This window comes from Corvus cornix, chromosome 17 (genome assembly GCF_000738735.6).
Source record: "Corvus cornix cornix isolate S_Up_H32 chromosome 17, ASM73873v5, whole genome shotgun sequence".
Taxonomy (NCBI): domain Eukaryota; kingdom Metazoa; phylum Chordata; class Aves; order Passeriformes; family Corvidae; genus Corvus; species Corvus cornix.
Window position 1 is genome coordinate 6,224,260 of NC_046346.1, and position 21,166 is coordinate 6,245,425.

General features: G+C 47.3%; 1 protein-coding gene across 7 annotated transcripts in view; it reads right to left on the reverse strand.

Moving 5' to 3' along the window:
* LOC104688252 (collagen alpha-1(XXVII) chain B) overlaps positions 1-21,166 on the reverse strand; it is a 147,099-nt gene that overhangs the window by 70,029 nt on the left and 55,904 nt on the right. For all 7 annotated transcript variants that reach the window (XM_010397658.4, XM_010397661.4, XM_039561575.1 and 4 more), the window contains 5 exons: positions 11,548-11,601; positions 7,890-7,934; positions 5,596-5,649; positions 5,148-5,192; positions 503-556 (listed from right to left, as the gene is read on the reverse strand). In XM_010397658.4, coding sequence (XP_010395960.3) covers positions 503-556; positions 5,148-5,192; positions 5,596-5,649; positions 7,890-7,934; positions 11,548-11,601 — 252 coding nt within the window. The remainder of the gene's footprint in view (positions 1-502; positions 557-5,147; positions 5,193-5,595; positions 5,650-7,889; positions 7,935-11,547; positions 11,602-21,166) is intronic.

Sequence of the window (21,166 nt, forward strand, 5' to 3'; positions counted from 1 at the left end):
GAGCTGCTGCCGTTGGCTGTGGCTCAGAGCCACACAGGCTCCAGCACAGGGCTATGTGCAACATTTGTCAGCCACAGTCAGTATCACATCGAGTCACAGGGGAGAAGTCATTTGATCAGAAGTTATACAGAGCGTTAAGTGCTTCGCTGGGTCAGGGTTTAAGTTGCTGCACTGAGCAGACAAAATCTCCTGCGTCTGCAGCCGCTGGACCACACACATTCAAAGGCATCCCCATCAATCCCATCACTTCCAATCTCTGCTAGAAGACATAGCCCCTATAGAAAGGCCCCTGCAGAACTGCTTTTACTATGAGTAACTAGAAAACCCATATTCTGACATGGACTTTAGAAAAGGCACAGCATACCCCAAATGGGAACTATCCAAGAAGGGGAACCTGACAGCAGGATGCAGCTAATTCCAGCTCCTAGTGGGTGAACTGAGAAAACTGGTGGCCACTGCTATGTAAGGGGAAAAGAATGATGGAGAAAAGAAAAGCAAATACCTTGTCTCCTTGGAAGCCGATATCTCCTGGAACACCTGCTCTTCCCTGATCACCCTGGGTATACATCACCAGAGAGTTAAAATAGGCAACAGCAACAGACAAAATCCCCAGGTTGATGCTTAGAAGGCGCTTTGTACAGCAAAAGTCTCAGCACCAGCTCCACTCAAAACCGAACTGGTGGCAAGCTGCAGATCACATTGAATGTAACAACAACCCTGAACAAAGTGTGTATTTCCCAACTTGATTCTAAGGTGAGAAGGGAAACTGCAGAAGAGCAAAAAGCAGGAATTCCCAAGCACTGTGTATCTACAGAAGCTGCAAGAAGAGAGACCACACTCCTCTGGCTAACAGCGACCATGAAGGTGGAGAAGTGTTAAATTCAGCTGAACAGAAGAGTTCAGTTTTCAATGAATGAACCTTTTCTCTCACAAGGCCCTATAGAAAAGAAAACAATCCTCAAGGTTTCTGTGAGCATATCCTAGTCTTGACATCAAGCATCAATCCTCTTTCATAAGAAAGCAAGAGCAGCTTCTGGTAATGCTTTAGTACTACCTCACTGCCAGTATCTGATCTGAGATTCCCTGGGAGGGGTAGGCTGGTGTTCACTGGTATGGGGAGCACATCACTGTGCTCCTGAGCAAGATGTCTGTCTGTCCCCTCACTGGACCAACATAACAGATTCTGACTCCCTGGGCGGAAGACAAATATCCCTGAAGGTTTTCCAAGGAGCAGTGGACTACCTTGCATTGGCTCTTAGCCCTGCTGTGAGCAGCTCTGTGGATCAAATGACCTTCTAATGCCCCTTCCAACCTCATGTATTTAGTGATTTATTTAAACAAAGGATGAGTCAATGATGGGGCAGAGAGAGGAAAATTCTACTTGGGAAGTCAGAGGAGGAACGACTACAATAACTTGGTACAATGACAAGACCCAACAAAAATAACTGCTGGGAGGAAGTCTCTCCCATGAACTTGGCTCCCCAGCGAGGGAATGAGCCACTCTAGAGCTGTATGTTTAAACATAGTCCACATGGAAGACATGTGGAGTCCTGCAACAGAGCCGAAGTCCACAGGGAGAGGACAGAGAAAGTCCATTTCACTCCAGAAAAACCACCCACTAGTTATCAGAGAGCTGAAATAATTGTAACTACTTCAGTAACATGCAGGGGATAATGAAATTGGGGATGGTTCAGGTTTGAGTTGGTAAAGACTTTTCAAAGACAAATTTTCAGAAGAAAAATAATTAAGAACTATGCAGATTCAATGATGGAAATATTTCATGGATTCACGCTAAATTTGCTTTAATTTTTTGGCAAATGTTCCCAGAACATTTCACTGAACTGTCTTCAAAACAAATCTTTTACATAGCAAAATTAGAATGTTGCTCTTAAAAATGTTAAATTGATTTTACTCATTTGGTTTTAAACCTAAAATATTTTAATTTGAGTCAAATAACCAACATTTTGTTTCATCTAAAGTATTTCCCATCTTTTTTTTTTTTTTGGCAATGCAAAATGGAAACAATCAGCTCTTTACACAGCTTCAGTTCGGAAGAACCCCAAGTATTACATACAATAGAAATGGCAAAAAAACTACTGTGTGACCCAGCTCCTTTACAGACTTCTCTCATCTTCTCCCAATTTTCTACTTATTTTATGTAGTCCAAGGCTTAAAACACTGAAATCTACTTAATTCTTGCTCCCAACAGAAGGCAGCATGAAAACAGCTTTTCTGGAAGCAACAGGATGGCTCTGAGGTTTGTCTTTACCATCAATTCTGAGGGTCAAAAAAGAAAGATTATATTTTTTATTAAGCAATTTTCTACCCAGACAGTACAGGCGGCCATTGAAATACTGTTTCAGAAGAAATACTTGGATACTAAGTAATAACTACTAAAATAAAAGAGTTTCCAGAGCATAGCAAAAGGCAGGAACAAACCTTTGTTTCCAACCTTTAGGAAAAGTGGGGCATGACAATGAAACCAGCTTTTAAACAGCTCTGAGAAATGGGCATTAGAGAGGGTAAGAAGGAAGCAGGGGAAACAAAACACATCTCTTATGCGGAGCTGGACTTCATGCCAGATGTTCACATGTTACTGTGATAGCACAGCAAAATGTCACGGCATGAGCAGTCCATCTATGGCTGTTAATCCCTTAAACCAGAACTGAGGACTGGGGCATCACCTTTCACCTGCCCTGGAACTGGGACTCAGAGTCTGTGTCCTTAATAAGAGGGAAAAATTACAGAGGAAAGAGGTCAGGCATGTTTGTTATTAAAAACTGCAGTGCCGAGATGACGAAATGGGCCTGCAAGGACTTTGTTCGTGGGGCAGGAAAAGGAATGTAGGATCTGAAATTACAAACAGGCTCTGCCCATGTTATGTTGCCTGTGCTTCATCTTTCACCTATAAAAAGAAATGCAGCTTCAGACACCCCGAGGCCCTTTGTAACCCAACACGAACAGAGAGGGGCTACAAGGGAAGGGACCAATGCACAGCTGTGGGATGTGTTTGCTGTCTGTGCGATGCAGAGGAGGTTGTTGTGCAAAATCCCCTCAATTTTCCTCGACTGGAAGTCCCTGCTCCCAAGACTTCCTGCTTAGCAATGCAAAGGGAGCTAACGCCGCACAACTCCAGAGGTATTTGCCTGAGCCATGTCCTCCACAAGTTACAGATGTCCTGATTCATAAAACTCCTTTGTGAGAACAAGTAGCTGGGATTTCCTCTGCTTCCTCCACCTTTCCCCTGCACTCATCACCCCACGTGGTCTTTTCAAGGCCGCTCTTTATTTCAGTTATACAGTAATTCCACTTCTCCCTGTAACAGCAGATAAAACCCTCTCTTCCCTGTCTCCTTGCCTGCATGAAAACACTGGAATGGCAACAGGAGGATGACCTGGACTGGCCTGTCTAGCTGCTAGATAAAAAGATGTGATTTCTGCCGGAGGAGTGAGATGTTGTCCGCTATTCTGGTTCACGCCTGGTCATGTGATGTGAGGACATTCTCCCAGGTAGACACCGAGGTGGCAGCTCCAGTGACATTCCTGCTGCCTACACACACCATCCAGCCACCCTGTCATTATTCTCAGGTTTTACCAGCATTCATCTGACTGCTGCTGAGTGAAGGGAGTTTTTCTCAGCTACAAAAAGACAAACTTGTACAAGGCCACATGTTTTGGATGTGACCAAGACAGATGGGATTAATAGGAACTTGCAGACATCCAATTAAATCCTCATCAACCCATCCCCAGGAAGGCAGGATGACCTGCAGCCTGGAGCTTGCAGGGGGAGGCAGCTGGGGAGGAAGGAAAAGGTTTCCTGTACCTCAGGAGCGTGGGATTGTTGGGAGGATGGATAATTCCGCACTTGGGATTATTGTAAGGATAACTCCAGAGAGAGTCACAAACCATTTGGTTACTGTGACAGCAATGGCAGGGGAAATACTGGGCAGAAACAGTGTAGTTTCTATAAAGTGGTGGAGACTGAACTGTCCAGGAAGTTTAATTTTGCTAAACAATGATTTAAATGTTGGTGATTTTTAAGATATTTAACCATTTATTCCAGGGAATGGATGGAAGAGTCTGTGGACTCTAGGATCTGGTGTTTAGTCAAGAAACCAGCTACAATGTCTTAAGCTTGTCCTAAAGAAAAAGCCCTTCTCTTGCCTTGTCATTGCTCTCAACAGAAGTGGAAAAGCAGCACAGGGGAGAAATGGAAATTGCAGACACAGGAGTCCTGGCAAAGAGCTGCTATAATATAAGAAGAGTTGAATCAACTGGTTTGACACTACTTCCCCCCTGTGCAGTTTTGGGCTGCTAAATCATTCTCTAAAAGCAAACATCTAAGAAGAGAACAAAAAATCCGACAAGAGGAGGAAAATACACTTAATGGTCATTTTCCACTGCCCTCCTGAGCAATCAGAGCCACCAATAAATAACTGCACCTCCCACTCTTTCAGACTAAATAAATCCTACAGCCGAATATCTGTAGGAGGAGGGTTCTTATGACAGTGAGACATTTACACACACAGCTTCATGCTGATTTATCTCAAGCTCCGTGTTTTTGTGCCAGCACCACTAAATCACTGCAATCAAGGCCCCTCTCCATTTTGCTCTTTCTAAAGTGATTTATATCAGTTTGGGACAAGGCAATTTCCTCTCAGTAGGAAGCTGAACTGAGGTGAGGCTCCTTGAACAGGAGCAGGGATATCCAACACACAACAGTTTTTCCAGGGGATCCACCTGCTTTGTTTGATACAGGGCTGCTTTTTCACACCATGTTTCCCCCAAATGCATTAATACAAACTCACTGTCAGTGTCAGATCATCTCCTCCCCATCCCATCACATAAACAACATAAAAACAGTGGAACACCAGTTAATTGTACATTTACTGTCATCGCCAGTGTGAGACAGGAGCTCCAAAGAGGATCTGAGCATAACTGATCTATACTCCATGGAAAAGGGGATGGGGCAGATATCAAAGAAAGAAAAAACAAAACTAGAGTGTCAGGAATGGAGGGAGAATGAGAGGATGGGGTAGAGATGGCCAGAGTGGAACCAGCACTATGGTGCTGAATACGAAAGAAACTAGAAAGGGGGTTTCACATGCAAAATTAAAACACAGTGCAATAAGGGAGTATTCAGATCACCTTATCACCTTTCAGTCCATGTTCTCCAGGGTTTCCCATCAGCCCCTGAAATAAAAGAAAGTTCAGAGTGAGGTTGAGCCACGGTGGAGACTTGCTCAGGTCTGTGACATTGCTGTTTGCTGATGGGGTGGTAGTTCAGACCCACAGCACTGGCCTGGCACAGTCTCAAGGTCTGTCTGGGAGCCAGACTGCTCCCAAAGTGTGCTCCATCACACATTCTTCATGTGCTGGAGGCACACAGGGAAAATGCTCCTGGAATTCTCCATTGACTCACGCCTACTGCAGAGCACCAGTGGGATGTTGTGTTCAACAGTCCTGTGCCTGGACACACATCACTGCTGCCCATCCTTTCTCTCAGGACAGTCACCACTGCCCAAAGGAGGAACAGAATAACCTTCAGCTCAGCTATGGAGGGATGAGAGCTCACAGAGCTCAGCTATTCCCTCACCTTTAATCCTTTTGGTCCTGGATAGCCAATTGGTCCAACAGGGCCCATGTCACCCTAGTGAGAGAAAGAAAATTACCACAGTCATTACATGCAAACCCAACAGATCCCTGCATGTGGTGAGAAGTTCCTCTGATATCCAGTCTCAGTATCCGTGAAGAAATGCACTACTGATATCAACAAAAACAGCATCCTGGCATGAGTCAAGGCTCTTTGAATATGCAGACAGCCCCAGCACACAAAGGAAAGAGAGACAGGAGGTGAGGACAGAGGTGTCTCATCCTGCTGCAGTGAGAGAAGTCAGCGTGGCATTGTGTGTTGGGACTTACTCCAGCGCAGGAGGACAGCAGAGCTCTGGCTGCCGTGGGCACACATGTGCGATATACAACAGAAACCCTTCAGTGCTGCTGTTGAAATGGGCTCTGGCTGCTCTCTGCCATGAAAAGAGGCAGTGACAGCATCCACCAGCCTGGCCTCAGTGTGTAAATAAACAGGGCAGGCTTCCTGAAGGAGCGATTCTCCAGCCGCAGCCCCAGGCCCGCAGCCACGCAGAGGGAGCTGGGCTGCAGCTGTCCCAACAGAGCCCTTTTCATACCTCCCAGCATAAAGGCTGCTTGTAGAAATGCATTTACTTAGAGCTCTGCCCACATGATTAACTAGGAGAGCAAGAGGCTTTAGTTACACCTCATTCTGCTCTTCAGCCTCTCTTACACTGTGAACCAAACTCTGCAGGGTGCCTGTGGCAGCTGGAGCTGGGCTGGTCCCCAGGGTGCCTGCAGGTGCAAGGAAGAGACTGAATGGGGGCCATGTGTCACCTTCTCCATGCCCTGCAGTCTGAGTCCTGTGTGCAGACCCTGGGGAAGGAGCTAGAGCTGTCCTCCAAAGGGAGGACAAGGCAGGATGGAGCTGCTCTTTTCTCCCCAGGAGGATGGAGGAGGTCAGTCTTGGTCTATCCATTAGAGATGCTTCAGCATCCTGAATTCAGGAGATGCATGTTACCCTGGGACACAGGATCTACCTCAATTTGACCTGAATCTCAGTTTGAAGTTTGGCTGGGCCAGTGTGGAGGGGAGGACAGGCAGCTTCTGACTCAATCATCTCTAGAAGGATTGTGATCCCATTTACCATCTCTGACCTTACACTTTCTAGTGAACAAAATACCAGTGAGATAATGGCAACAGGGAAAAGATGAATCTTTCCAAAAGCAAGGAGGAATATAATCCAATCTGGACAATGCCTTCAATGGGACTGTTTTAAATACCAGTCTTCCTCTTCCAGCTTTTTGCCAGGAGCTTTTCTTTCTGCTGCCATGGCTAAAGTAGTTACTTCCATCTCCACTAATGAGGGGAAACACACCTAATTCCTGGCTCTATGGAATGCTTTCCCCTCAATCCACCTCTGTCCCAATCCCCCATCTCCAAGATGGGGGTTCCACCATATTCCCTGCTGTTCCTTCAAGGAATGTAAGATGTCTGGGTTTGTGCAATGTCTAGTGCAATGGAGGCCTTGATCTCAGCTAAAACACACTCCTATAATTTGAGCTACAGAAAGGCAAAAGGGGAAGGTTTTTAACCATTCCTTGCAAGCCAAGTTTCCATGAATTATCACAGATGAGGAGGAACCATTATGAAAGAATGCTGTAGTAGTAACAGAGCCTACCAATTTTTGTGCATGGAAGGGAATAACCTGAAACAGATCCTAGGACCTAAAAATAAACCACACTATGTTCAGCTGGGCATTCACTAACCCCCAGCACAGCTGCCAGAGGAGGAGTTGCCACCCAGCCTTACAGCTATTTATCTCCTGCTGGGGGAAAAGCGTAATGAAGGGTGGAATTTGGCTGAGTACATAATTACCTGGATTAGTGATGGGATGGTGAGAGTGCATGTAAAATTCCTGTCTACCCAGAGGACAAACTGTTCCTGTCCACGGTCTCTCCAGTGAACAAGAACTGTGTGTCCCTGAACTGCTTACAGGGACTTGCTTTTTAAGAGATCCTGGTGTGGAATGAATGCTGCATCTTTGAAGAAATACCCTGGCAAATGTTATCAAAAGGGCAAGTTATCAGGAAAAAAAAGACACTAAAACCAGACTTCTAATCTGTTTCCTTTTGCTTGGAAGGGTTTGCCCTCCTCCACCTCCCAATCCACCAGGAAACCCCCTCTCTCCCCAGATGTCACACCTCCCCCATACAAACAGTCATCCTGCTCACGGGAAGAGGAAAATCTGTGCGTAGTTAGGCAGGTTGAAAGGGTTGAAGCCCAACAAGCCAGATCTCCATTTTTTTTTGTACTTACAATGAGTCCAAGGACTCCAGGAGGACCTGGGGCTCCCAGTTCTCCCTAAAAGGTAAGACAAACCCACATGGTTATGGACACTTTATAGACAAGCAGAGACTGAAAGGCAGCTTAGTGTTTCAAGGGCTTGAGGGAAGGGAAAAGATCGTCCCTCCCCCTTCCATCCCCCCTTTCAACCCCAGCCCCTGCCCCACCAAAGGGATCCAGAACTTCCATCTTAGGGAGTGCACTTGTGAGCACATCCTGGGAAGACACAGGCTGCTTGTTGCTGGGCAGTTATTCCCAGGGCTGACTTCCCTCCCAGGAGCAGGCTGGATAAAAGGAACATTTTGCTGTGCAGGGTAGAGGTGGGAGCCTTCCCCAGGTCAGATCCAGCCATTGGCAGGGAGAGGGACCAGAGCAGGGTGGGGACACGGGGAGAGCAAGGCTAAGGTGGGAAGGAGAGGAAAGCTGCTGCTTTAGCATTGGGAAAGGTGAGTTTTTCGGAGTGGTTAAGCAATAATAAAACTCATAGGAAAAGGAAGACCTGCATGAAAAGGAAACTGGGTAGTTTGGGGAGAGGGTATAGCAGGTTCTGGTGCTGGCAAATGGGTCCTGGGAGTGTATTGGGCTCCTTGGAGCTCATCATTCCAAGGGTCATGGAGCTGGTTTGACTTCTCAGCTTCACCACAAACTACTTCTGTATGAGCTCTCCAAAGACATGCAGAAGCACTGGTGGGTGCCCGATAGCATCTTCAAGTGAAGCACAGCAGAGAAGCTCTGCCAGACCCCCACAACTCATTGATCCAGGTCTCTGAGTAGTTCAGCCACCACGGGGTGCTCAGCCTGTCCCATGTCTCCCTCGGTGGCCTCCTTGGCCACGCTAACAGTGAGCTGCTTGTCAGGGCAAGGACCTGCTCTTACACACCTCCATCTCCAATGGGGCCTCTCAAAACAAGTGCATTGGAAATGCTGAACTTCCTGTTAACTCAGACAGTCCTGCTCCTGCTCTGGATCATGCTGGCTACTTTCTTTGACAGCCCTGCTCAGTTTATGGTGCACATCTGGTGGAGTCCCCTCCAGTGCAATAAAGCTCCCCTTTTATGGAAAGATCTGCCTAGTGGAAGAAGGAAAGAGAAGGGGACGCAACGTGACTGAATGTGCTCAGGGCTCCTTGGGTAAAGGGTTACGTGTGTTTATTTTATGGGAAGTGGAGTAAAGGACTATTGGGCAAGCACACACACAAAAAAGTGTTTCATAATCTCAACCAGCCTAAAATCGCTTTTTTAATGGCCAGTTCCTTTCCTGCATACTTGGGACATCTGTGGAGCAATTGTTCCTCATGGGTGGGATTTCTGTGTCCTCAGAGCTACTGTTATAAGGTCGGCTTCAAGCTTTTAGCTGAGGCCTGGCATTACTAGGCTCAGGAAGAAGAGGCAGTATGCCAGGAATGCTGAGCACAGGAGTTGCACGGTGGCCTGGGTTTCCCAGGAAGCTCTGCAGGCTCCCAGCGTGGCTGGGCTGCAGGCTGGGTGGATAGTCAGGTCTTGGTCCCACCAGTCTCAAGAGGCACTTCCAGATTTCTGACTTAGGTCATATGGATATCCCTCAAGAGAACAGGTATATGAGGAAATGCATGACCTCACAGCTGATGGAAGAGAATTTCCTCTTGGGAGAGGAGGGGGTGGACTCCCTTGAGAGATGTGGACAGGACTAGCTGTTAATTTGAGCGGTTCCTCGGCGTAGGAAATGGGGGATTTACAAGTGGCCTTTCCTGGCCATCAGTCCCTGACCTGCAAGGGAAATCAGGCTCTATTCTCCTTTTTTCAGCACACAAACCAGGCAGTGGGACAAGAGAGGAGATGAATCAACAGCCCTTTCCCACGTCTAATTCCTGTGATTAAGAGCCTAATTGGAGTGGCTAAAGCACACCGGGGGAACATGGGATCTGTAATGCGATGGCACAACAATTCTCATCGAGCTGGTAGGAGGGAAGAAGGCCCCTGAGGTTGGAAGAGCCTGTGCTGTCCCTGGAGGGGATGGAAAGGAGATCAGAGGCTGTTGGGTTCAGCCTTCCCCACGCGACCAGGGGATCAAACAGAGAATGTGGCAGCCGGGCCTCCGGCAGCCCTCCCGCCTGCGACAGCTCAGCTGCACACCCCACCTACCAAACTCAGCATATTTGTGTGCTCCACAAACAGACTTTCTGGCATTTTTCTGCGTCTGTGACTCCGCTTGTGACCCTGTGAACCTCCCTTTAAGTCAGCCCAAACAGTCTGTTTTCATTCTGTGATAGCCAAGGCACATTAATATTTAAAAGCCGTTGATAAGATGAAAGAAGAGCAATCCTTCTGGATGAATTAACAGGACATTTGCTGCTCTCCCAGGCTCTGGGAACTGCCATCAGCTGACTGGCATTGAGAATATCTTCTGAATGGGGCTTAGACAACTTGCATATTCAAAAGAAAACAAAGTAAGCTATTTGGGGGAAAAAAGTCTTCCTGTCCTCCAGGATCCCTGCTCTTCCTGGTGGGTTGGCTGGAAATAGCAGTATGATCAGAAAGTTTTCTACTTTGGGACTACTGATTCCACTCTGATCCATGGCTTAAATTGACTGAAGGATGGGAAAAGTCCTGCAGAAGTATTCCTTGGGAATATTCTTTCAGTTCATTGCATTTATGACTCTTGTGCTGAAATCCACAAAAGCTGGAGTGTAGCTGAGCTTGGCTTGGGGATTGGAGTCAATTGTATAAATAACTTTTTGCTGCATATATGACAAATGGGAACTTGCAGACACATGTGGAGTGGGTTACTTCACACAAATCATCCCATCAAACCCCAGAGCAGCACGGTGATTATGTGTGAATAACCAAGGCAGCAGGAATTTCAAAGAGGAATCAGTGCTGCTCACATGCTAATTCAGGGAAAACCAACACAGTAATTCAGAAAATAATTTAGGATAATTAATACATCTGAGAACTGTTGCAAACCACAAGGATGTGTTCTGTGAGCAGTAGCAAACACAGCACATCCCCACAGTTTAGTGCTACGAGAGCAGAGCAAATTAAGCCTTATCAGCACCCAGCTGCTTAAATGCCCTCTGTGACCATCCTGATCCAACTCCCAGGAGACACATCTCACTCTTAAGAAGCCAGCAGGGGTCAGATGAAGACTGAAGGGAGGCCAAGAGCTCAGGAGACTGAAGACTTACTCCCCATGCAGTCCCAGGGCTGGCTGAGGGATGGGGCAGGCAGCAGTCTCAGCTGTGGAGTCTGTCCCTCAGTGCTCCCAGACACTAGAGGAGGGAATCTGTGCCCTGTGGTATGGACAACATGGTCCAAACACTGCCTGCTCTGCCAGAGCAACATCCTTGCCCTTTTTCTCTTGACCTTCTCCTAGTCACACCCTCAGGATACGAAAGCATCTGTCAAGACTCAGGTGCGAGGAAGACAAGAGATGGAGACAGAAAACTGATGGCAAATGATGACCCAACAGTTACAGGAACCAAACACAGGAATTTTCAGCAGGGCAGGGATGTACATTTGTTTTTCAGGGGGGACAAAACCAGCCAGCAGCTGCCACCAAGCGTAAAAGCTTCACTCAGCTCTAACTAGCATGATGCAGTACAGTGTGCTGTCTACTGCAAAAGAAAAAAGAAAGGAAAATGTTATGAACTTACAGGGTTCCCATCGATGCCTGGAGGTCCTCGTTCTCCAAAATTACCAGGAAAACCCTGAGAAGAGGAGGCAAATGTGAATGTTATTGAGGCTCCCTGGTGTAGACAGTCTGTTACAAACCGCTCCCCTCGCACCCCGCGCAGCACTTTGGAAAGCAGTGGGACACAGGGACATGTTGGACAACCAGCCTGCCTATCCTCATCCAAACCATTCCTGCCACACCAGCACAGCTCAACAAGGCCAAAACCCTGATTCATAAACCTCACTGCAGTGACTATATTGAAAAATGGATTGTCAATCTGAATTATTTAGTGCTATCTACTAGCAGGATCATTTGAACTGCACCCCCTTCTCTCAGGATAGCTGGACAGCACAAAGCCTGTTGGAGCCCATGCAGATGCTTAATGGAGCTGATCGGAGATGCCTGGTGAATTCATTCCCTTTCAGCTTGCCAGAGGAACAAACACTTCCAAACTCATTACAGTCCACACCCCAGAGCTGTGAAAGGCCATGTTTACTACATGAAAAAGTCACCACAAAAGACGACTTCATCTCATTACATCCAATACAAGTTTGGAAGACTTCAGATAATTATAGAGAAGGGAGTGGAGGTACTGAGCCAGAGCCAGAACATGGTGGTGTGACACGTTCTCTCTCACTCTTGGACAGATCCTGTGCTCCTCTAAGCCCCCCCAATTCCCTGCTATGACCAAATCCCAAAGCAGCTTTCTCTTCCCTGTCTTGCCATGCTCTGTCTCCTGCAGGAAGAACTCAAACTGGGAGTCAAAGTAGAAGTGCTTTATCCCCTTCTCTGGCTTGCCAGAAATACAAAGGAGACACGGGCACGTTCTGGAATAGCTGAGAGCTGAAGAGACAGGGATGAAGCAGAAAGGGAGAGGATGCTCTCTTTTCCTGCCTGCTTCCCTGTACACCTACAAACACTGGTTATCTGGCAAAAGCAAATCTGAGGGAAGTGGATTGCAACGGCCAATGGCAACACACTTATCTGAAAACCCATCAGCAACAACAAAAACTCAAATGATCACAACAGACAGAACAGGAAAACTATACTGGGGAACTCTCTCATCCAAGACCTCCCTTGACCTTTGAGGGTTTACAGAGCAGAAGAGGTAAAAAGTTACTTCATAAAATCTAAGGTGAGAGATGGGACACCTATTTAAGTCAATCAAAATTTTGCCACTGACCTCAGAGCCATCATTTCAGCTCTTCTGTACCAATTGCCTACAGTACAAAGGACTGAACCAACACGAGCTACTGCTTGCTTGGATTCAACACTCCTATTTTGTGGGAATCACTGCGAATAGGAAAGTTGTCTGCCTTTCTCCAGCTAGGCACTGCATCCCTGAGGCTTGTGCGCATGCCAAGAAGCTGTGGTAAGCAACCACTGGAAACAGCCTTCTGCCATCTAGAGACAAAGATGTCAAATATAACAAGAAGGCAGGGGGCTACAATTTTCTTTAATGAAGAAAAGGGGGGAAATAACTCTGCTACATGCTGAATCAGTCAGATAAGAAGAGAGAGATGTGCAGGGAAAACTCATTGCTCAGGCAAGACAAAAAACCAAGAAGACTGCCAGAATATTTTGCTGTTTACAGTCATACGACTTGCCAAGGAAAATATGAGCGTGCATAGACTGATACTGTACTTACGCTCCTGCAGACTTCAGTCACAGCCTTCACCATTCCCCCAGCTGCATCCTTCCTTCCTCAGAGGGCAGAGTTGGGCATGGAGTGACCCATGGATGCCACTGAGCAGCAGTCTGGCCCTGTGGCTGCTGAGGTGTCTGCTATGGAGCCGAGCTCTTGCCAACATGGGGAGATTTTACTACTTTGAATGGTACAATGAAAACAATATTGCTACAGCAGCATAGTATCAGCTAGGGGAATGCTTGCTCCAGACTAGAACACCGTCTCCTGAATTTTTAAAACTGCTGCAATGTGACATAAACAATGTGCTCCTGTGCCAGAATAAAAGAACCCAGATAAGGAACTATTTAAATGCACGTTTCACACGTGTGTTTCATGCCTTTTTATGCCTCAGTTTCCAGTATTAACCTTGCTGCTTAAAGACAGGAGATTTGAGGCACTTGGTGACAGACTTAGTAAAAGTCTAACTTCTACGCAGGTTTTCCAGCACTAGATCTCCAAATATCTAGAAAACCAGATTATTCCTGTGTTTGAATGGCAGAGCTGAGCACCGGAGGCCACTTGGCCAATATTACCCAGCAACCAAGAGATTCAGCAATAAAACCTGTTCACAGCATGCTGTGACTGCCCACAGAGCTCGGGGTTCTGTCCATCCTCAAGATGGGATGGAAAAGGGTCAAAGTGGGAGGAAGCTGAGAAGAAAAGCAGAACAGGCCCAGCACAACACTCACCACCAAAGCCCCATCCTTGTCAACACCTGACTGTCCTTAACACACCATCTGCACTGCTGGCACCAGCAACCCGCAGCCCCAGCTCACCCACTGCTGGGGTAGTGGGTGGTCCCCTGGTACTTTTTGGCCCAAGCTGTAAAACAAACCCGGAGGAGGAGACAAATGGAAAGAGCAGCTTCAATTCAACTAACCCCAGGCATCCTAGCCCAGCAGTCGAGCTTAGCACACCAGTATTAACAGGTTTTGCACTTTAAATGAGGCTAAGGCTGGTGGCTGTGGCATGGAGCAGGATATTTCAGCATCCATACAATCTACAAAGACCCAAACTAGGTTGTGAAAGCTATTCCAGCACAGCTCTTGCACAGCAGGAAACAATCAGTCATCTAAGCCCCTAATGAAAAAGAAAGCACTTTGTTTCCATGGGGTAAGTAGTAGCAGTTTAAACCACAATAACAGTTCCAGTGACCACAGTGTTCTAATTTATTGGATCTCACATGTCTGTAAAACCTATTTTTTTGGTGCCTCTCCTGCCTAAGCCTAAAGGAGAAAGATGTTCCCCAGGAACACAACTAGCACTGTTCAACTAAAACCAGCAGCCTACAAGTTACAGACTTTGTTATCCCACTGGTTTCATTCCCCTAAGCTGTGATACCTCTGCTCTCCCATGCACTGCTCCAATAGCCTGAGGAGCCCCAACTGAGGGGGAACACATGAGGCAGGGAGCTCATTTTATGGTGCTGGCAGACAGGTGGGTCACAACTGGCAGCCCATTACAGGAGACTTTTGAAAGAGATTAAAGGGTCCAGCAGATTCAGAGTCTCCTGTGAGCGCAGAAGGGGTTTTGGTACAGAAAATCCATCATTTTTCAGCATGCTGTTTTTTCAGGGTCCCTGGAAATTATGCTTAAGAATTGTGACAGCAGAGGAAAACACCCCAGTGAAAAATATAGAGCCATGCATCCTGCCTGCTCTGTGGGAGGGACAGGACGGACAGGGAAGGACCAGGACAGGGAAGGGAATAGCAAATGGCAGCAGAACTAGGAAGAAAATGCTTGGCTAAGAAGTTTTGCTGGCCAAGAGCCGGCGGGGTGCTCCTCCACAGCGCTCCAGTCAGGTATGACAAAACTTTTGGCTCTATCTCACAGCTGGGAAATTCAGAGAGGAGATGGCGGAAAATGTCCAGCTGAATGGATTTCACATTGTCCGAAGGAGAAGTTCAATGAAAGAAGCAAGATGATGCTTGGGGAGGAGATGGAGAGAGAGCACACAAACAGGTATTTTGGACTAACAAGATGTGGGTGCTCCTGTGCTCCCCCGTCCCCAATCCAACCCAATTTGTCCTCGCTGCACTCGGTGAACAGAGACACAGAGAGATAGAAACTGATTTATCCCAGGTTACACTGAGAAGTCTGAAGCTGAAGCAGTAACAAAGTCTCTATCTTTGAGATGTTCCAATAGTGCCTTAATTCTATTTCATCCCCCCTGCCTGCAAAGGGCATCCTTTCATACATCAGGAGACTCCTGCTGAGAACAACCAGACCTAGACAGACACTGGAACCAGCTCCTCCTGCATCAGGGGATTACATCCCCGTCCACCTCCCCTTCTTTTCTTCCTCTGCTTAAAGCAAACAGAGCAGCCTGCCCTTTCTGCTGGCTGTTGTCAGCCAAAGCACTGCTCCTGGTTGGAGCAGACGCCACTGCTCCTTGTCTCTTGTCCCTGGAAGCAGCTGTCTCCTGGGAAGCAGGGACTGGTGACACACACGGTGTCCTTTGCTCAGCCAAAGTCCTTTCAGGTGTTCACGTGTGGGTGGGTGTGTTGTATGTATACAACATCTGATTCAGTTTAAAGCACTTTCCCTGAAGGAGTAAAGGAGGCAGTCTGGCAGCTGCTGCTCCAAAGAATCCTGGCAGGTCTTCACGCCAACAGAATCGTTCTCCAAAAATAGGATTTTATTTTCCTGTTGGCTGAAGGTGAAGCTGCTCAAACCAACCAGCCCTCTTGTCTTGTCTGCAAAAGACTCTATTTGCCAGTTGGCTCCAGCCAGGTGAATCACTGCCCAGGAGCCTCCCCAGGGATGGAACTTGCAAGTCAAACAATTTAAGTAAGGAAAAAGAAAAAAAAAAAGGCGGAGGAGAAGCAGGGCTGAGGGTGAGAGAAAGCATTCACTGGAAAAAAAGAAGGCGAATAAAACAAACAAGTGTAGCTTATGTTGGCAGCTCACACCTCTGAGAGAATTCCTGGTGTGGACAGCAGACTGAGCCCCTCCACAGGTGAGCAACGAGTGGCTCAGCCCCAGCAGGAGTCACCCCAAAGGCAGCCTGGCAGACCCTGTGCTCCTGCTGTGCCTCCCAGCAGCTGTAACTCAACAGCTATGAAGGCACCTCTGCCTTCCCCTGGGTCTAGGCAGTTTTCAATCCTGCAAAGAGGGAGATGCCATCCCTAGCTGGGTATAGAGTGAGGGTCCTGCTGCAGCTCTGCTCCTCTGCCACCTGAAAGGAAGCTTTGCTCTCTCCCCCGGGAGACTTCACAGCTCCGTGTCACCTCTTGGGACAAAGATTTCAGGGCATTTCTAAACATAATTCTCCCTCCAGCTGTGGGAGCACAGCAGGAGCAACGCAACAAAAATTTCCTGAAGCCCCCCCCAGCAAACATCACTCAAGCGAAATGCCAGCCCCTCCACAGTCCTGCTCTATTCCTTTTTCACTGGTACAGGATCTTTTCCCAGCCTGCAGGGCTCTAACCAAGTTACCATTGCACAAACACGTTGGCCTAATGCCACAGACCACCGAGCCTGCCACTGCTCCTCCTTATCTATGGCCAACATTTCCAAATCAAGCAGCCTCCTATTCAAGAAAGTCAAGCAGCTTTAGGGATCAAAATGTTTTCAGACTCAGAGGTGATAGTTGCATTATTTTTTCCCTATAATTTCTATCGAGAATAATTTTTGAGCTTTGATTTATGAATAAGCTTTGCCCTGAAGGATTAAAGATACCTGGGAAGCCTTGATTCAGTTCCTCACAAGATTTTTGAATGATGATGGACAAGTCTCCTAGGAACATTCTTGGAAAAAACCCAAATATATTTGGGATTGTTTCTTTTCCTTCAATGGAAGTTACAGTTCTTGGCACCTTTCAAACTCTTTTCCCTGTGTTTTCAGTAATTTGCTTTGCCCATTCTTAAAAAAATGAAATACATACTGATATTGTCCACCTCTCCAGGTTATTTGTATGGTGTAATCATGGACATAGGAACATGTGAGAAGTAATCATGCAAGCACCTCACCACAGAGATTTGGGAAACTCCAGACATGTGGAACACAGCTCAGGCCAAAAAGAGATGGTGACATTTGCTCTGGGCTCATGCCTGCATTTCAGAGTGGTGAACCAGGCCCAGAAGGGTGGAGAGACCAGACCAGCTGCCCAGCTTTAGTGTCCAACTTCAGCATTGAAAAAAGTCACGGATTGCTCCAACCACATCTATTTTAAAAATTTAGGTTAACAAAGAAAAAAAAAAAAAAAGCAAAGAATTTACTTAAATGGCTAACAGGAAACATCCGGTCCATGGGCTAAAACTCTCATTAAAAGAGGAGCTTTGTTCATGGCTAGTTTTCAGGACCTCTACTGGACTTTTCATGCAAACAGAATGATTAAAAGCATATTCTATTTGCTAATTAATCAGTTCCTGAAAAAGGCACCAAACATTTTGGTGCTGTGCTGGGGTACTGGCACAAAACAGAGCTACCCAAGTCCTGTCCATTAGCTCCTACAGACCACTTGTGCTCCTTTCTGCAGCTCATCTTGTGGATTTGCCTGTACACACAGGTCTTCAGCCCACACATTTCTCCACTGGCTTTAGCTGGCCACATCTAAGAGTACTATGAAGTGCTGTTACCAGTTTCCTAAATCTCAGCTCATGTGGTGCAGGAAACTCTTGGCTCACTCCAAATGCAAGGAAGGGTCTCAGCTGCATCCAAAGTAGAGAAAAGATTGGAGCAAGAGAGGAGCTGTTTATCCTCTTAGTCCCTACAGAGAGAAGCAACATTTGTTTTGTTGGTGTTCTGTGGTTGTGCCAGCCTTTCCAGGCACATGGCAGAGCACGTCTTCCCACTGTTGGCATGGACAATAGCTGAGCCTGTGTACCTTGGCAAAGCCCCACGCTCTGACGCTCAGGATCGATCTATCTCAGCCATCCATCAAAAGGTTTGGGGAGGCTACAAAAGAAAACCTTCCTGACCCAGAGGCAGCCCTGCTTTTGGCTATCCAGAGTCTCCCATGAGGCAACTGATGCCTGTTCATATGATGCAAGAGCCTACTCACGCTGGTGGGGAGGGCAGGAGTATCACATGCCCTTCTGACAGCTGATCAGATGAAGAAAAAGCAATGTATTGTGACTTGGTGTTCACTGGAGGCAGGAGTTAATGCATGATAAGTAAACACAGAAGAAGACAGCACACATGAAAAACAGCCTGGTGAGAAGGTGCCACTGTGTCACAAGCTGAGAGCTGGAGAGGGCGATCCTGCCTGTGGTCAGCTCCTGGGAAGTGGACGCCAGCTCCAGCACCCTGGCATTGCACTGGTGCTCCCAGCAAACACTGAGGCTGGTTCCAGTGGCTGCCAGGTCACTGCTGGCTCTCACAGCCCCCATGCTCTGGGTGACAGGAGAGGCACACTGCTGGACTCACTCACATGCTGATCTCTATTACTTCAAATCCATGTGCCATTTTATGGCACCTCTTCCTTGACACACGAGCTGTAATCCTTGGCATTTCCACTCTAAGCTTCAGCTGCTGAGCTCAAAGGAGAGCTCTCCAAGGACGGTGTTCCCTGGTTTGCACAGAGCCAGAAGAGCCAAGCAGCTTGTGTGACACTGCATGTCATGGAGAGAAACCAGAACAATGACCACAGAGACGGGCAGGGAAGCAGAGATATCTGCTTGTGGTATTAATGTCTTGCTCGTGCTGCTGTTACCAAATCCTTCCAGCCCTGGGGATGGTCTGATCCTGTGCTGTTTTGTGGACCCTTTGGGCCAGGGCTTTTCTTTCATGAGGCTTTTGCATGGTACCTGACACAGTGAGGCTCTAACCACAGGACCAGCAGCACCACCAGGTTCTTAGAAAAATATAAGGAAACCTCGGTTATGTTTGACTGACTTGTGAATAGACCTCAGATGAACCTCAAAATTACTAAGTATGTCTTTGAATTAAATTTTGCTCCTTCTTTTTTATCTCTTTGAAAGAATACTACTAACAAAACAGATTGTAAGCAAAAAATCATAGATATAAAATAGCACAGCTGGTGCAGTACTGACACTCTATGTGAAAAAGAGAGATATAAGCACACATCAAAACTAAAGATGAACCAAAAAAGAGCTCAAAGCTCTTTGGATATATTTCCTGAAAATTTGCCTTAAAATCTTTTCCTCTAGCAGGGCTTAAGAACTTCTGAAAATATTACACTCTATTTGAAGTTTAATACAATCTGCAGTGCAGACACTTCTGATTGTGGCTACCCATCTCCCACAGCATAAGGACAGCTTGGTGTTCCTTGAGCTAGTTCTATCTCCTACTCTTCCTATGAGTCATTTCCTACAGTGGCAGCACAGCTCCTTCCTAAAGATGAACCAGGACTGACACATTGCCTCTGCATGGCAAGACAGGGTATGAACAGCTTCTCTCACTCCTTCCCCCAGCAGCCCTGATAGGGTCTTGTTTTTATAATTTTTTTTCCCAGCTGCTCAACTGAACACCATAAAAATCCACAAAAAATACCATAAAAGACAATTTTTTTCAGCCACTGCACTGGCAAGACTGAAGGTTTAAGCAAGCAGTTGCATCAGCTCCAGCCCCCCAGCCCACCTCTAAAACAGGCAGATCCAGAGACGTACAGACTCATGTTATTTCAGCCTCCTTCATGCACTGGACTCCAATCATACCTCTCCCCCCAGACCACCCCCAGCCCTCTCCTTCTCCAGGGCCCATCTGTTGGGATGCACTGGCCTCCCGCGTCACTGATGTTGGGCAGGGAGAACCGAGCAGGAGGTGGAGTCAGCTGTTTTCACGACAGACTCACCACATCCCCCACAGCTCTGCAAAACTTAACTTCCCTGGAAGGATTTCAAGATCTGACTCATGTCCAGTTCCTCTATTTTAATCATTCCCTCTTACATCATTCTCGGAGGCCCACCATGTCACATGCAACCTCCCCCAGCCCCCCGCCCCTCCTTGGCTGAGCACTCATCTGCTGCCAGCTCTCATCCCAAACAAAGCCAGGTACAGAAATATGTGTGATACCAACTCCCTTCCTCCTCTCTAGAGCATTCACCAGCTTTGATGGCAGCTAATAAGGGCTTCCAAGAGCTCCCCCCTGAAATGACAACACTGAGATAGCACAGGAACAGCAGCCACGCTGGCAAACCTAAGGGTGTGGGGATGGGAGAGACCAGAGAAATCCCAGAAGGCTCACGAAAACCCCAAAGCAGCTGGGAGGCAGCACTGGCCAGGAGATAGGTGTTGGGAAGAGAATCAGGTCAGCTGGCTCCTGCTTTCCATTTCTCCCAGAGACTTCCTGAATAACTGTGGATGTCACTTAATCTTTCTGTTCAAGCTCGGAAGTACAAATTGTCAGCATCGGTCCATTCAAGATTTCTTATTAAACCTGATATCATAAAACAGGGATGGAGCCAAAACTCTCTGAAGGAGCCAAGCAGAACAAAGGTGCTCATGCACAGCCATTTAATCCCTTCCCTAGATCCCAGCATAAATGCCTCCACGGCTGAGAGATTCCCTGCTGATCTCAGGGGAGCCCCTTGCTTGTAGCAATGACCGCCAGACCAAAACCCCTGCCTGGAAGATTACAAATCCTGGCCAACCAACAGCTGGAAGGCTTTGAGCCTGCAGCGTGCTCTGTGCAGAGAGAGCAGAGAGCAGAGCCCCTGCACCTAACGACAGCTGCTGTGTTTGTTTTGCCCTGGCCATTGAGTCATGGTTACACCACAGGCTCTGCACTTATTCATCATGGGGGTTTCTGGTGCAACCAGCAGCTTACAGAAGATCTGGTATAGATTTCCAGCACCCCTCCAAAAAATCTGCTTGACTGGTCCCCATCCCAGGCAGAGAAGGACAGGTGGGATGGACATGGCACTGCTGAGGTGTTTGCACAGCTTTCACAGTGAGAACATCAGCGAGCGGTGGGTGTGGACTCCTGGGATGGACTCCAGGCGAGGGG